The 13175-nt window shown below is 36.6% G+C and overlaps 1 protein-coding gene across 1 annotated transcript in view; it reads right to left on the minus strand.

Annotated features, from left to right (window-relative positions):
- Positions 1-2875: 2875 nt before the first annotated feature.
- Positions 2876-13175, minus strand: part of LOC120527613 (probable protein S-acyltransferase 23) — a 51563-nt gene continuing 41263 nt past the window's right edge. The window contains exons 10-11 of the mRNA XM_039751215.1: positions 5300-5465; positions 2876-4222 (exon numbers count right to left, since the gene is read on the minus strand). Of these exons, the coding sequence (XP_039607149.1) occupies positions 4028-4222; positions 5300-5465 (361 nt within the window). The 3' untranslated portion in view covers positions 2876-4027. The remainder of the gene's footprint in view (positions 4223-5299; positions 5466-13175) is intronic.

The following is a 13175-nucleotide window of genomic DNA, read 5'->3' on the forward strand; positions in this document are numbered from 1 at the left end:
ACATTGAGATTTACAGTTACAGTACAGCAAAATAAATGGTTATAAACACAGTCTCTGAAACATTAGTCAAAATATGCATATTATCACCATTTTATAGATGGAAAAATCTTTGATAACACACCTTTTTTAAAGCAACCACACATCAATTTGTACATAATAATGCAGACTGGAAAAGTAGTATAAAGTGTAAAATGCACTGCACACATAAAAATTGCATCTGTAGTCTGTTAAAATGTATGTAATTGCGTTGACTAAAATGTCATAAAATGTAGCAAAAATAGTTGAGGTTATCTAACTGAATATTAACTGGTTGATTGTGCAATTTCTATTTTATTCAATTGTAGAAATTCACTGCATCAGAAATAAGCTTTCTAGAATATTGAAAAATCACAGTGTTGAGGTAACTGCTTTAAAAATGTGTTTTCCACATTAAAAAGAACACCCATAGACTGAAAAGAGCATCACTTTATGCTGTTTGTGCAGCAGAAGAGAAATACTTTTGGACTTCTTGTGAGGTTGCATCAGTACTCAAAGACACCATGCAGATGCTGATTGTAAGTACTGTATTCTGATTAAGCAGTATGCCAGAATGTTGTGCTTAACTATAATGTAATCAGTTATTATTATTTTTATCTTGGTTGTTATTGTTTTTCTTTTTCATATTTGATAGAATCCATTAGAAACAAAGTGACGATAAATTGTGGCGGAAATGAATTTAATTTATTTATTTAATTAATTTGTGCTTTGTACATACTTTTTTATATAAATAGACTAATATATTATATATATATATATATATATATATATATATATATATATATATATATATATATATATATATATATATATATATATATATATATATGCATGCATTAATCATTTGAGCTTGTGGACTGGTGAAACTAAAATATACGCAATGCTTTAAAATAGTAATGAGACACACAGTATGAGGACTTGCACAAAGGAAGCATTTACAGTTTAATCTTATTTCTTGTATTACTTCTGGTAATGTTCAAGTGCAAAATATTATTTGTTGAATGTAGAAAGCACAGCATGTTTGTTTGAATACCTAAATTCCTACCATTCAATTTCTTGAGTAGAAGGTAAAAATGTTCACATTTGCAGATTTTTTAAACCTGAACTTTGACTTGCAACTACTATAATGATATGTTTGAGTAATGTATCCCAAATATTTATACTTTTTATTGAGTAAAAAATAAATTGACATAAATAAATGGACATAACATGCAAAGTAATCCAAACCACCCAATCCCTTCCAGCCTGAGCCAGGGGATTATTTAGAAAAAAAAAATCAAGGAGTTGCAAACTGAGATTTAAAAAAATTCAGGCACAACAAAATAAGGATTCAATTGCATTACTGGAAGCACCATTAATTTGTGCTGCAGACATCTCCAAATGCATTAAATTGTAGGATGTCTGTCAGCTGTCAACAGTGACACATTCAGGTGTCTTCCAGCGGGGAGGCAATAATTAGTTTGACTGCCAGGGCACACAGACAGAATAACTTGCATTCAAAGAATTTGAGTGGAAGCCTACAAAAGTCTAAAAGAAGAAAGATCTGAGGTAACAGAGGGATACTGCAGGAAAGAAAGGAAGACAGTAGGTGACACGTGTGCGTCCAAAAAGAAAAGACAGGAGGGAGAAGTGTCAGAACATTTGGAGAAAAGTGCCAGGTAAACCAAGGGAATATAAATGACAGAGAGGATCAGCAGTGAGGCCCATCAGAAACTGCTTGCGAGGAGTAGGATAGAGTCTGTGTAGAATTTTGAACTAGGAGTGCTGGTAGTTTGGGTTGCTAGAACAAAGCCTTACATTGGAGAGAACTGTGTCCCATGAAAGGGTGAAGGGAGAGGAGAAAGGTCTCGGGACCAAAGAGAAATCAAGGGCAGAGGTTTATAGCATGCTTTGCATAAATAGTAGAGGGTATAGACAGTTTTTTTTTTTTCTCGGGGAAATAAAGAATAATACAAAGAGTGAGTTGGTTGGGGGTTAGGGAAATTCCACATGTCCTTAGCACTGATCAGAGTTGAAGGTAGAAAAAGAAACTGGAACCAGGTAGATTAAAATGTGCTTGTAAAGACTGGAATGTCATAATCCCTGAACTATTAAACAGATCTCGCAGCAAGCCAATTCCAGCACGCTGCCAAGGAGGAACTACACAGGCTCAGAAAGAGCAGGTTTATGAAATATAGGAGTGAGGGAGTCCCATTTTCCAGAGTGCGCAAGTGACTTTTTCACAAGATGCCAGATGTTGATGGTGTACGGCAAAATAGATCCCAGGGTAAGTTTGGCGGCTTCAGACTTCAAGGAGGTAAACAAGACACCTTGAATTGAAAGTAGGAAAGTAAGGGAGGATTCTGTAGGGAGCCATGGAGGGGGATGAGGAAGAGGACACAGCCATGACAAAATAGGGCGTAGAGAGAGAAAGCCCAATGGTATAGTTCTAGATCAGGCAGCGCTACAATTCCAAATATTCTGTTGTCAATACAGTCCCTACGCCAAATCTGCACCTAGAGTAACACGGAAGAAATTAAATAAAGGGCTAAGTCTGTAAAGCAAACTATTTTTGAATCCACAAATATTAATATAAAAAAATTGTAGGGCAGAATATTAATACAAAGAATATTCTTGAGATAATGCCTTCCTATTATAAGTGTTTGCCCAGGGTCACCAGTAACAACAGACCAATGTATGAAATGCTTAGCATGAACTAAACCATAAAAACTGTATGTACTTCATGAAGAGTAAATGTATTACTGGACTCATACTGTACAGATGCATCTTCTACACAAAAAGCATTGATAGCTAATAAAATGTTTTATTTTAGAAACATTTGATTATTAGAAGTGTTCACTTTACTTAGTGTTTTCTTTTACAAAAATATCAAAGTTATTATTGTTTTTAAAGGACAAAATATTGATCATGAAAACAATCATGCACACGAATATATATAATTCAAATTGTATGAGACCAAAACCGGCTTCAGTGGCACTGGGTGCAAGGCCGGAAACAATTCTGGACAGAAAGTATTAGTCCACTGTAGGGCCCACACATACACCCAAATTCACTCACACAGACTCACACAGAGACCAATTTAGAGTCGCCATTTAAAATAACCTTTACAATGTAAGTAAAGTGGGTTTGGGGAGGGGGTGTGTGTGGAATGGGAGTACCCCAAGGAAACCCACATCAAGACAGAAATAAAAAAAAAATCCTTCACGGATATGAACCAGATAGAAGACTGCAGTGCTAATCACAAAAAATATCCAGTATCCCAGGAAAAATCAATGAATAACAACCATTTAGTAATTAATCTCTTTTGAATAATTCAGATATGCAAGGCTTCTAATGGTACAGAATAAATAGCACCATGTGTTTAAGGAATCTGTGCATTCAGTAGATGAATGTTGCAGGAAGTAAGTTCTCTAGAGTGCAAGCATACTGTCAAATGTTCACTTTTTTTTCTTTACAAGTTACAGTAGCATGACATTGTCCAAAAATGCTGAGAATAGGCAAATTAAAATGGCACTTTGCTTCTTTTACATTAGGTGTTCATGGAATATCTAGTTTGTTCGTTTAGCTAAAAACTGTTTTAAACCCCGATTTTGACAGTTTAAATTACTGAAGTTTTAAAATACAAAATAAAAACCTTCCAGGAAAGAAGTGAAATACATCACATGGCTCTGCCATTGTTTTCATTATTAAAGACTAACTAAGAAGACTTTCAATTTTTATGCACATACTTATCATTGTAAAAATTACAAATCAGAAAAAGCAGCTATTCAAACATGCCTCCTTACAATATTTACATAGTGCATTACGAAATATAAGTATATAATAAAGCCCTTCTGCTTTAGTGCAAAATGCAATCAATGTCTTAACACCTGATTTAGGAAATTTTTTTGCCAGGTAGCTTTCTTCTTAATAATTCAAGTTATCTCCTGATAAAATCACAACTGTAATGGAGAGCTGTCTGATGAAAAATTACATATGTAATATTTAATGTTTATACTATTTTCAGCTGTCTTATATTCCTTATTTTATATCTTAGCAGTTCTTCAAGATGAAAAAACTCAAGAAGGTTCAATAAAATCCCTCTGTCAAATTGATTGCTGAACTGACCCTCTTCATCCTTGAGGTAGAAATACTTCTTCTGATTAATGTGCTCATTGGTTGTCAAGTTCTTTGCTGCCATGAAAAGCTATTCAGACATGAAAACATGTCAAAACAAAAAACATACAAGAATATTAATTTGTAATACAGTAATAAAAAGTTTGATCCATAGCAAAAAGTTCTACGATATTCAATTAACCATATATTTTGCCTAACCTTTAAACCCACATATTTTCCTAAATGGTTCAACTTGTATTTTTAAAAATCCTGGTCTATTTTAGAGTTTAGCTTGCCTTTTTTTGAACTAGACTCTGGTTTGTAGATTACTGTTTTATTGCTTCAGTAGTTTGTGTGTTTCTCTTTCGTTGCTCAGTGCTGTGCGCCTCAAACATGGCATTTACTACTTTCTACCTACACAATTATGAAAGCAAAATATAAACGAATACATGCAATCAGAATAAAAAATGACTAATGCTTATAGATTTGATTGGATTTTAGAGTCATTATCAAATATCTTAAAAAATACATTTTCCTGCTACAATAGTTATGATAATAAAAGCCTAGCAAAACAAAGGTTTAAACCTTCATTGGACTGAAACAGGCAAAAGCCCCATATTTTTAGCTACAGTAATACTTGTCTAATTTGAAGAGTTCTAGATTCTGTTTCTAGATTCTAGAGAAACAGAAATATTTCCAGTGTTACTGATGACATTTACTTGATAGAATAGGGGATATTTGAGATAACACTGTTTGTCCATCCATCCATCCATCCATTATCCAAACCGCTATATCCTAACTACAGGGTCACTGGGGTCTGCTGGAGCCAATCCCAGCCAACACAGGGCACAAGGCAGGAAACAAACCCCAGACAGGGCGCCAACTCATCGCAGGGCACACACACACACACACCAAGCACACACTAGGGACAATTTTGGATCACCAATGAACCTAACATATATGTCTTTGGACTGCAGGAGGAAACCAGAGTACCCAGAAGAAACCCACGCAGGCACGGGGAGAACATGCAAACTCCACGCAGTGACTCAGGAAGTGAACCCGGATGTTCTAACTGCGAGGCAGCAGCGCTACCCACTGCGCCACCGTGCCGCCCAGCACTGTTTGTGCTTTTCCTAAATATTAAAATTTAAAAGTAAAAAATACTTACATATGTGCCTGACATTATTCCAGTAATAACACCAATAAATGCAAGGAAGATGAATCCAATTCCAATAAAAATGCTTCGACCCATTATATAAAACCAATCAATGCACAAGTATGTTCCAAGGAAACAATTAAAGCACATGGAAGCCAAGAACCCTAAGAAGTAAACCCTAAGAGAGAAAAAAAGATAAATAATTAATTAATAAGTTTTAAATTAGACTATAACTTCAGAGTTGAAAAACTAACAGAACTTAAAAACTTATGCTAGTGTGTTTACTGTACTTATTACAACAAACATTCAGTAGTGAGTCTAATCCCAATGTCTATAGATTTTACATGACTTTAGTAATATAGATAAAAAAGTTGTACTTAAAGTGAATTTATTTTATTAACCCTTCCATTATTTCAATATTTAAAGCAGCTATAATTTTAAATTTAAAAAAATTATTTTCTATTCTATTAAATAAGATTTATAAATTGCACTGGATGTGTATGGCAGACCACATCATTAGTACCATGAGGGCTGCTTAATGGTGTGCATGTTTAGTGAGTAGTTAATTGATGGCCAGCCTACAGAAAGCCAAGTAAAAACTTAATGGCAAGGAAAGACAATTGTCACCAGCATTGCAAAAAACTGATAAAAATTTTGGACATGAGCGTCAGTAGGCTTTGCACCCTAGAAGTCAAAGTATCAGAACTATTCTATAACATTTCAGTAATTATTTACCGCTCTGATGCTGGTCTTTCTAATCATAAAATAGGTCATCATGATAGATGAGAAGAATTCAGAATTAATTGCAGAATTATGACATTTGAGGGTTCCTCTAGAGTGCCTCTTTCTCTTGCACAATTTGGCTCAAAAACTAATCAACTCATCGTCATTTCATAACAGGCTTAAGTTTCAAGTTTGGTGTTTTTCTGTCAGGCTGTTTTAGCTCTAAGCCATCCTCAAACTGTGACACAGACACACACATACACATGCACACACACACTCATCACTGAGATATCATTGGAAATGGACTCCAGAAGTACAGCCCTGCAGGGGTCCTTGGGGAATGATAGAGGGTCTAGCCAAGGGAGGTCATCCCTGGTTTCCAGATGACCTGGAAATGCTTCCAACAAGCCACAACTTGCCACCGGAAGTACTCTTGGGTTCACTTTAAAAGGAGCCCGCTTCCATACTGCAAGTGAGTTAAGAGTCAGGTGGAAGTGGACAAAACTGATTGGAGGAGAGAAGGAGAAGAAGAAGAGAAGGCACATCTAAAGTTTATGTATTGGCTATATATTATCATGATTTTGAGCTGTGTGGATTAAAAAATCTTATTTTGAAGAAAAGTATGTTGGGTCTTGTGTGTCTGGGATTTGGGGCTCAGTGGCACTCCATACTGTTCATAAAGTACAGTGACTTTTGACATTATCACATCAGATTGTGATTCTATCTGAATGAACACCAAGGATTTAAAGTTGACGAAGTTTCTGATTTTAAAATACCTAAATGCAAGGTCAATTTACTGTATGTTTGTTATAACAGGTGGGTCAGCTGTAAAAAAAATACAAGTTATTTTGTTACAGGGTCCTTGTCAGCGTATTAATGTAGTGCAGTTACATAGTAAGGACTGTTTTGTATATAAAAAGAGTGTGAAATTAGACAAAAATTTTAAATACAATTGAATGTAGGTTAAATATTTTAGCACTATATATGCAATAAATTTCTATATTATGTGTTTAGTTTTTTATTATCAATATTTTCACTTTTTAAAATTGTAATATATATTTTGACTTTTTTTACTTGCATTGTATCTGTAAAGCACAAATATGTGCAATATTCCTTAAATGATGCATGTGAAATACACAGCTCTCAAACAGATGTAACACTTAAAAATATAGCCTTTCATACAAAGGTTACACTGCAAGCACAGTGATGTAATCAAACAAAACACACACAAAAAAAAAGCAGTGCCATATATGCTCTAATAATCTACAGAAAAAACACAAAATATATCATGACAGCTCAAATACGATAAAGACAATCTTTATCAAATATCTTTTTTCCCCGGATATGTTTTTTTGTCCAATTTTAGAGGCCATATATAATGCAATATTTTTACAATAATTCAGAAATGAAGGAACTGAATGTACTAAATGTTGCATTTTTAGGTACTGTCTGCTCTTAATCAATTTTTATTTAGAACATTCATTTATTTAGAACAATTTACAAACAATTTGTAAAAAGAGTTTCAGTGTTTTCTTTATCAGTGAAGAAAGATTTAAAATAATGCAAATGAACCATTAGAACAATCTAGACGAGAATAGGCCATTCAGCCCAACAAAGCTTGCCAGTCCTATCCATTTACTTTCTTCTAAAATAACATCAAGTCTAGTTTTGAAAGTTTCTAAAGTCCTACGGACTACCATGCTACTTGGTAGCTTATTCGTAATGTTTTATGCGAAATTTACCCTTAACAGGTTTCCAACTGTGTCTACATGTTCTTGATGAAGTCATTTTAAAATAACAGTCTCAATCCACTGTAATAATTCCCTTCATAATTTTAAACACTTCAATTTTGTCTCCTCTTAACATTCTTTTGCTTAAACTAAAAGAGTAGAGCCTTTTAAATCTTTCCTCATAATTTCTCCTCTGTAGTCTTAGAATCAGCCTAGTCACTGTTCTCTGGACTTTTTTCCAACCCTACAATGTCCTTTTTGTAATCTGGAGAACAAAACTGTACACAGTACTCCAGAGGAGTGCATTATAAAGCTTCAGCATAATCTCTTTGGACTTGTACTTCACATATTGTGTTATATTAACTAGCATTCTGTTAGCCTTCTTAATGGCTTACCTATGCTACACTTGGCTCCATGGCTAGATGGAATGATTAAAAAATGTATTTAAAAAAATAAGAAAAAGAAAAGAAAACACACACACCCCACACAAAGACCAATGCTGGAGCAACTAAACTGATGACTTTTTTCCCCCATTTACAGCTGATGCAAAATATATTAAAGGCAGTTTCAATATTTTTTTTTTTAATTTTGCTTTATTGCTTAATGCGTTTCAAGTCAGAAGCCAATGAAATATTGAATAAGTTAACTAAAATATGCACTGCCAAAATTGAAAAAAATCTCTGTAAAAAGGTGATAGTAAAATAACAAAAGGAAAATCAGAAATACAGCAGTCACCTTCTATTGTCTACAATAAGAAAAACAAACTAACCATTCAGAAATGCAAACACGTTGATCCTAGAAGTGATGTGCAAAAATAAATCTATAAAATGCTTATATAAATATTGCGTAGCACATGTGGAATAATACAATGTTGAAATCAGAGTTGTGGAGTCACAAAAAAAAAAAAAAAAGTCTGAATCAGTCTCATGCTTTAGGAAATATTATTCTAATATTTGATAATTATTAATTTATAGCATTATAACTCATAATGCACACCCTCATCAGAATGTGTGTGAATAAGGATACTGCTAAAAAATGTGCATCTGAGTTGTGCAACGGACTCCATTACTCAGATGTCGATAATACTGGCACTTAGCACCAGAAAATGGTGGTTGACAAACTTAACAAACATGAATGAAAACCATTGTAAGAATAAGTTATGTTTTAAAACTCCATTATGATGATGATGTTATTTCCAAGTATAAGATATTCAAAGCACATATAGAAAATGGAGTAGGCAAATGTGCAAAGGACCAACACAACCAGCCAGGATCACATTGTAAAAAAAAAAAGACAGGCAAGTCAAACATCTGGAGCAGATAATCACTGGTTTCTGCTTCAGAAGAAAGTATGCGAGTCATCTGAGCCATTTTAATACTTGATGGCCAAACCAAATTGTGCCTTATAGAGAAGCAAAATGTACTCCCTGCTAGCATTAAGCAAGAAAATAGTGAATTATGTTGAACTTTATGTGTTTGAAAATATTTGCCTTTATGATTTTGTACTGGTAATGGCTTTGTACAGTTTGCTCAATACTGAATTGACAAGGATACAAAAATATGACAGATTTGACAGCCACAAGTGAAAAATGCTTTTAAATACAATGCACATTAAGATGTAACCAGATTAATTTTTTCATGTAATTCTGTACAGCTCCAAAGTATAGATGATACCAGATGAGGGACACTGTGATAAGTCTTTGATAAATGTGCACCCATCGTAAACGTGGACTCACTGTATGGGACGCAGTATCCATATCAACTTTAAGTAAACAAAAGTGGATCCTGCCATCTCAAGCCAAATGAGTACTTTTAGAAAATTAATATGTACTAGGCTGACCCGCCTTTTAAGGCGACTGACTTTTAAGTTGACCACTTCTTAAGGCAATTCAATATGTAGATCAATTTGATATTTTATACAAACTCATTAATTTGGTTATACAGGGTGGGCCATTTATATGGATACACCTTAATAAAATGGGAATGGTTGGTGATATTAACTTCCTGTTTGTGGCACGTTAGTATATGTGAGGGGGGAAACTTTTCAAGATGGGTGCTGACCATGGTGGCCATTTGGAAGTCGGCCATTTTGGATCCAACTTTTGTTTTTTCAATAGGAAGAGGGTCATGTGACACATCAAACTTATTGGGAATTTCACAAGAAAAACAATGGTGTCCTTGGTTTCAACGTAACTTTATTCTTTCATGAATCATTTACATGTTTCTCTTTGTTTACAGCCATTGACATGTCGCAGAGGTTAACACGTGAGGAGCGGATAGAAATTGTGTTGATGTCTGGTGAACGCAGTAACCGGGTCATTGCAGCAGATTTCAATGCAATACACCCTACGAGACTACCCATCTCCCATGCTACAGTTAGCAAACTGCTTGCTAAGTTTCGTGAAACTGGTTCAGTGTTGGATTTGCCAAAATGTGGGCGCATGAAAACTGTCACTAATGAAGAAACATCAGTGGCTGTCCTAGCTTCATTCAGCAAGAGCCCACAGCGTAGCACTCGCCGCATGTCACTGGAGAGTGGCATTAGTCGAACATCCCTTCGGCGGATATTAGCTACTCACAAATGGCACCCTTACAAACTCCAGCTACTGCAGCATCTCAACGAGGATGACCCAGATCGGCGCACTGAATTTGCAGAATGGGCAAAACATAAATTGGAACAGGACCCTCAGTTTACGCAGAAGATTTTGTTCAGTGATGAGGCAAACTTTTATGTGAATGGTGAAGTTAACAAACAAAACCACCGCTATTGGTCTGACACTAACCCACATTGGATAGATCCCTCCAAGACTGTTGGAACAAAAAAATTGATGGTATGGTGTGGTATATGGGGTACAAAGATAGTGGGGCCATTCTTCATCAATGGAAACCTCAAGGCCACTGGATATGCGAAATTGCTACATGATGATGTGTTTCCCTCTTTATGCACTGAAGCTGGCACGTTCCCTGAGTTTTTCCAGCAAGATGGTGCACCACCACATTATGGGTGTCAGGTCCGAGCATTCCTAGATGAACAGTTTCCTGGAAAGTGGATTGGTCGTCGTGGGCCAGTTGAATGGCCCCCAAGGTCTCCCGATCTGACCCCCTTAGACTTTTATCTTTGGGGTCATCTGAAGGCAATTGTCTATGCTGTGAAGATACGAGATGTGCAGCACCTGAAACTACGGATACTGGAAGCCTGTGCTAGCATTTCTCCTGTGGTGTTGCTATCAGTGTGTGAAGAGTGGGAGAAGAGGGTTGCATTGACAATCCAACACAATGGGCAGCACATTGAACACATTTTATAAGTGGTCAGAAACTTGTAAATAACTCATGAAAGAATAAAGTTACGTTAAAACCAAGCACACCATTGTTTTTCTTGTGAAATTCCCAATAAGTTTGATGTGTCACATGACCCTCTTCCTATTGAAAAAACAAAAGTTGGATCCAAAATGGCCGACTTCCAAATGGCCACCATGGTCACCACCTATCTTGAAAAGTTTCCCCCCCTCACATATACTAATGTGCCACCAATAGGAAGTTAATATCACCAACCATTTCCATTTTATTAAGGTGTATCCATATAAATGGCCCACCCTGTATTGCATTTGAGCAGTATTACTTTAATACTCGTAGTTTCTGTTATTTTTGTGATGAACTTTAAACTTTTTTCTATATTGAGGTCGCCCTTTTGAACCCCCCGATATTTACTACGTGGTGAGGCATTTGTACTCCATCAACATTAATTATTTCCAGAGACTTAATTTTGTCTATTTTTCCAGCACATCGCGCACAAAAGCAAAGGAACGGAGGGAGCACCAGAACTCTGCTCACATCATGTCGCTTCATACCGCAAGCTGCAAGTAGTAAGTCTGTGATAAGCGGAATACCGCTACGCTTTCCACTCACGGGACGGAAGGACAATCCCGACCGCTTTTATAAAGTAAGAAAGAAGAAGAAGCGATTGCACAGTCTGGAATAGAAATTTTTTTTCCTGGAAAAATGAAACTACAAATCCCATCATGCATTGCAAAATGGACGGGGCGTGTGTGAAACTCCGCGCCTGCGTAGCACTCACGGGACGGAAGGACAATCCCGACGACTTTTATATAGAAGGATATCCAGCCCTGAATGAAGGTAGGCGGCCCTTTTAATAATCACCTGGATGTGCTCCAGGTGCTTCCTGGCAATCTTCCACCGGCACTCCCAGTGTGGCGGAAGTGCCAGCTGCGTACCCGGAAGCACTCCAGGTGTCCCCGATTGTCTTCCCCCCAGCACCTCCGGGTGTGGCGGAAGTGCTGAGGTCCAGGGCTCCATAGGCACGGGGGCGCCCCCTGGCGGTGACTATGGGCCCCTAGAGGGCTGAGTTTTAAAGCTCTCTACCCGTGGTCCCCAAAGCAACCAGGGTGGTCGCCCCCTCGTGGTCTGGAGGATGCGCTAGCCCTCCTCCGGTCCTCCTGGGTGTCCCGGCAGGGTACCACCCCCAGCCACATGCCACAATATAATGTAAATCACCCTTGTGTACCAAAATGCCACACTTGTCATTTTCTCCACAAGCAGTGTAAAGCAGCCAGTCGCCTTGCTGTTTTTTTTTTTACCCAAGCAGCTTAGAGCAGACAGTACCTTTAAGAGTTCAAGTTGCCAGAGTATCCTTGTCTAGTTCAATAAATAAAAATCATCAGGTATCAGATTTTTAATTACTTTTATGATTGGTTTATTTGGAGATTGAACAGAGCTCATTAGAAAGCAGAGTGGCTATCGGATGGTTGCCGGTTCGAATTCCATAAATGCCAAAAGGGACTCTGCTCTGTTGGGCCCTTGAGCAAGGCCCTTAATCTGCAATTGCTGAGCACTTTGAGTAGCAAGAAAAGTGCTATAAGCGCTATATAAAAGCAAAGAATTATTATTATTACTAGATTAAACAAGATTAGAATTAGGGAACAAGATTTAAAAAAAAAATCTCACACATACAGTACCTTTAATGTGAATGTAAAATACAAAAATACTTATTGGTGTTGGCATTCAAGGTCACATTATAACTTTATTTGTGCATACTGCTTGAGCTGTGTATCTTAAAATCACATAGCAACCTCTGTGCAACTGCTGCATTCCGGCTTTGGGTCAGTGTCAACGTTCTTGAATTAAGTTTAAATAAATTATATTTGTAGCTGTCATACTAGTGTGTTAACCACTTTAAAAAAAACACACACGGACAGATGGACAAGTGGAGTGTTATTTCTGCAGCAGACCACCCGGTTTTGTTTTTTTTTTTAAAGCAGCAAGGTCCTGAAGTATGAGTTAAATTAAAAAAAGTGACTCTGACTCCCGCTCCATGACTCCGACTATGATTTCAAGTTTGACTCCACTCCACTTGAAATTAGTGTGAGTAAAAGCAACTCACTTATATTAGAATGTCTGCTTTTGCATTCAAGTGTTTTT

The sequence above is a fragment of the Polypterus senegalus genome, chromosome 4 (assembly GCF_016835505.1).
Source record: "Polypterus senegalus isolate Bchr_013 chromosome 4, ASM1683550v1, whole genome shotgun sequence".
In the NCBI taxonomy this organism is placed as follows: Eukaryota; Metazoa; Chordata; class Cladistia; order Polypteriformes; family Polypteridae; genus Polypterus; species Polypterus senegalus.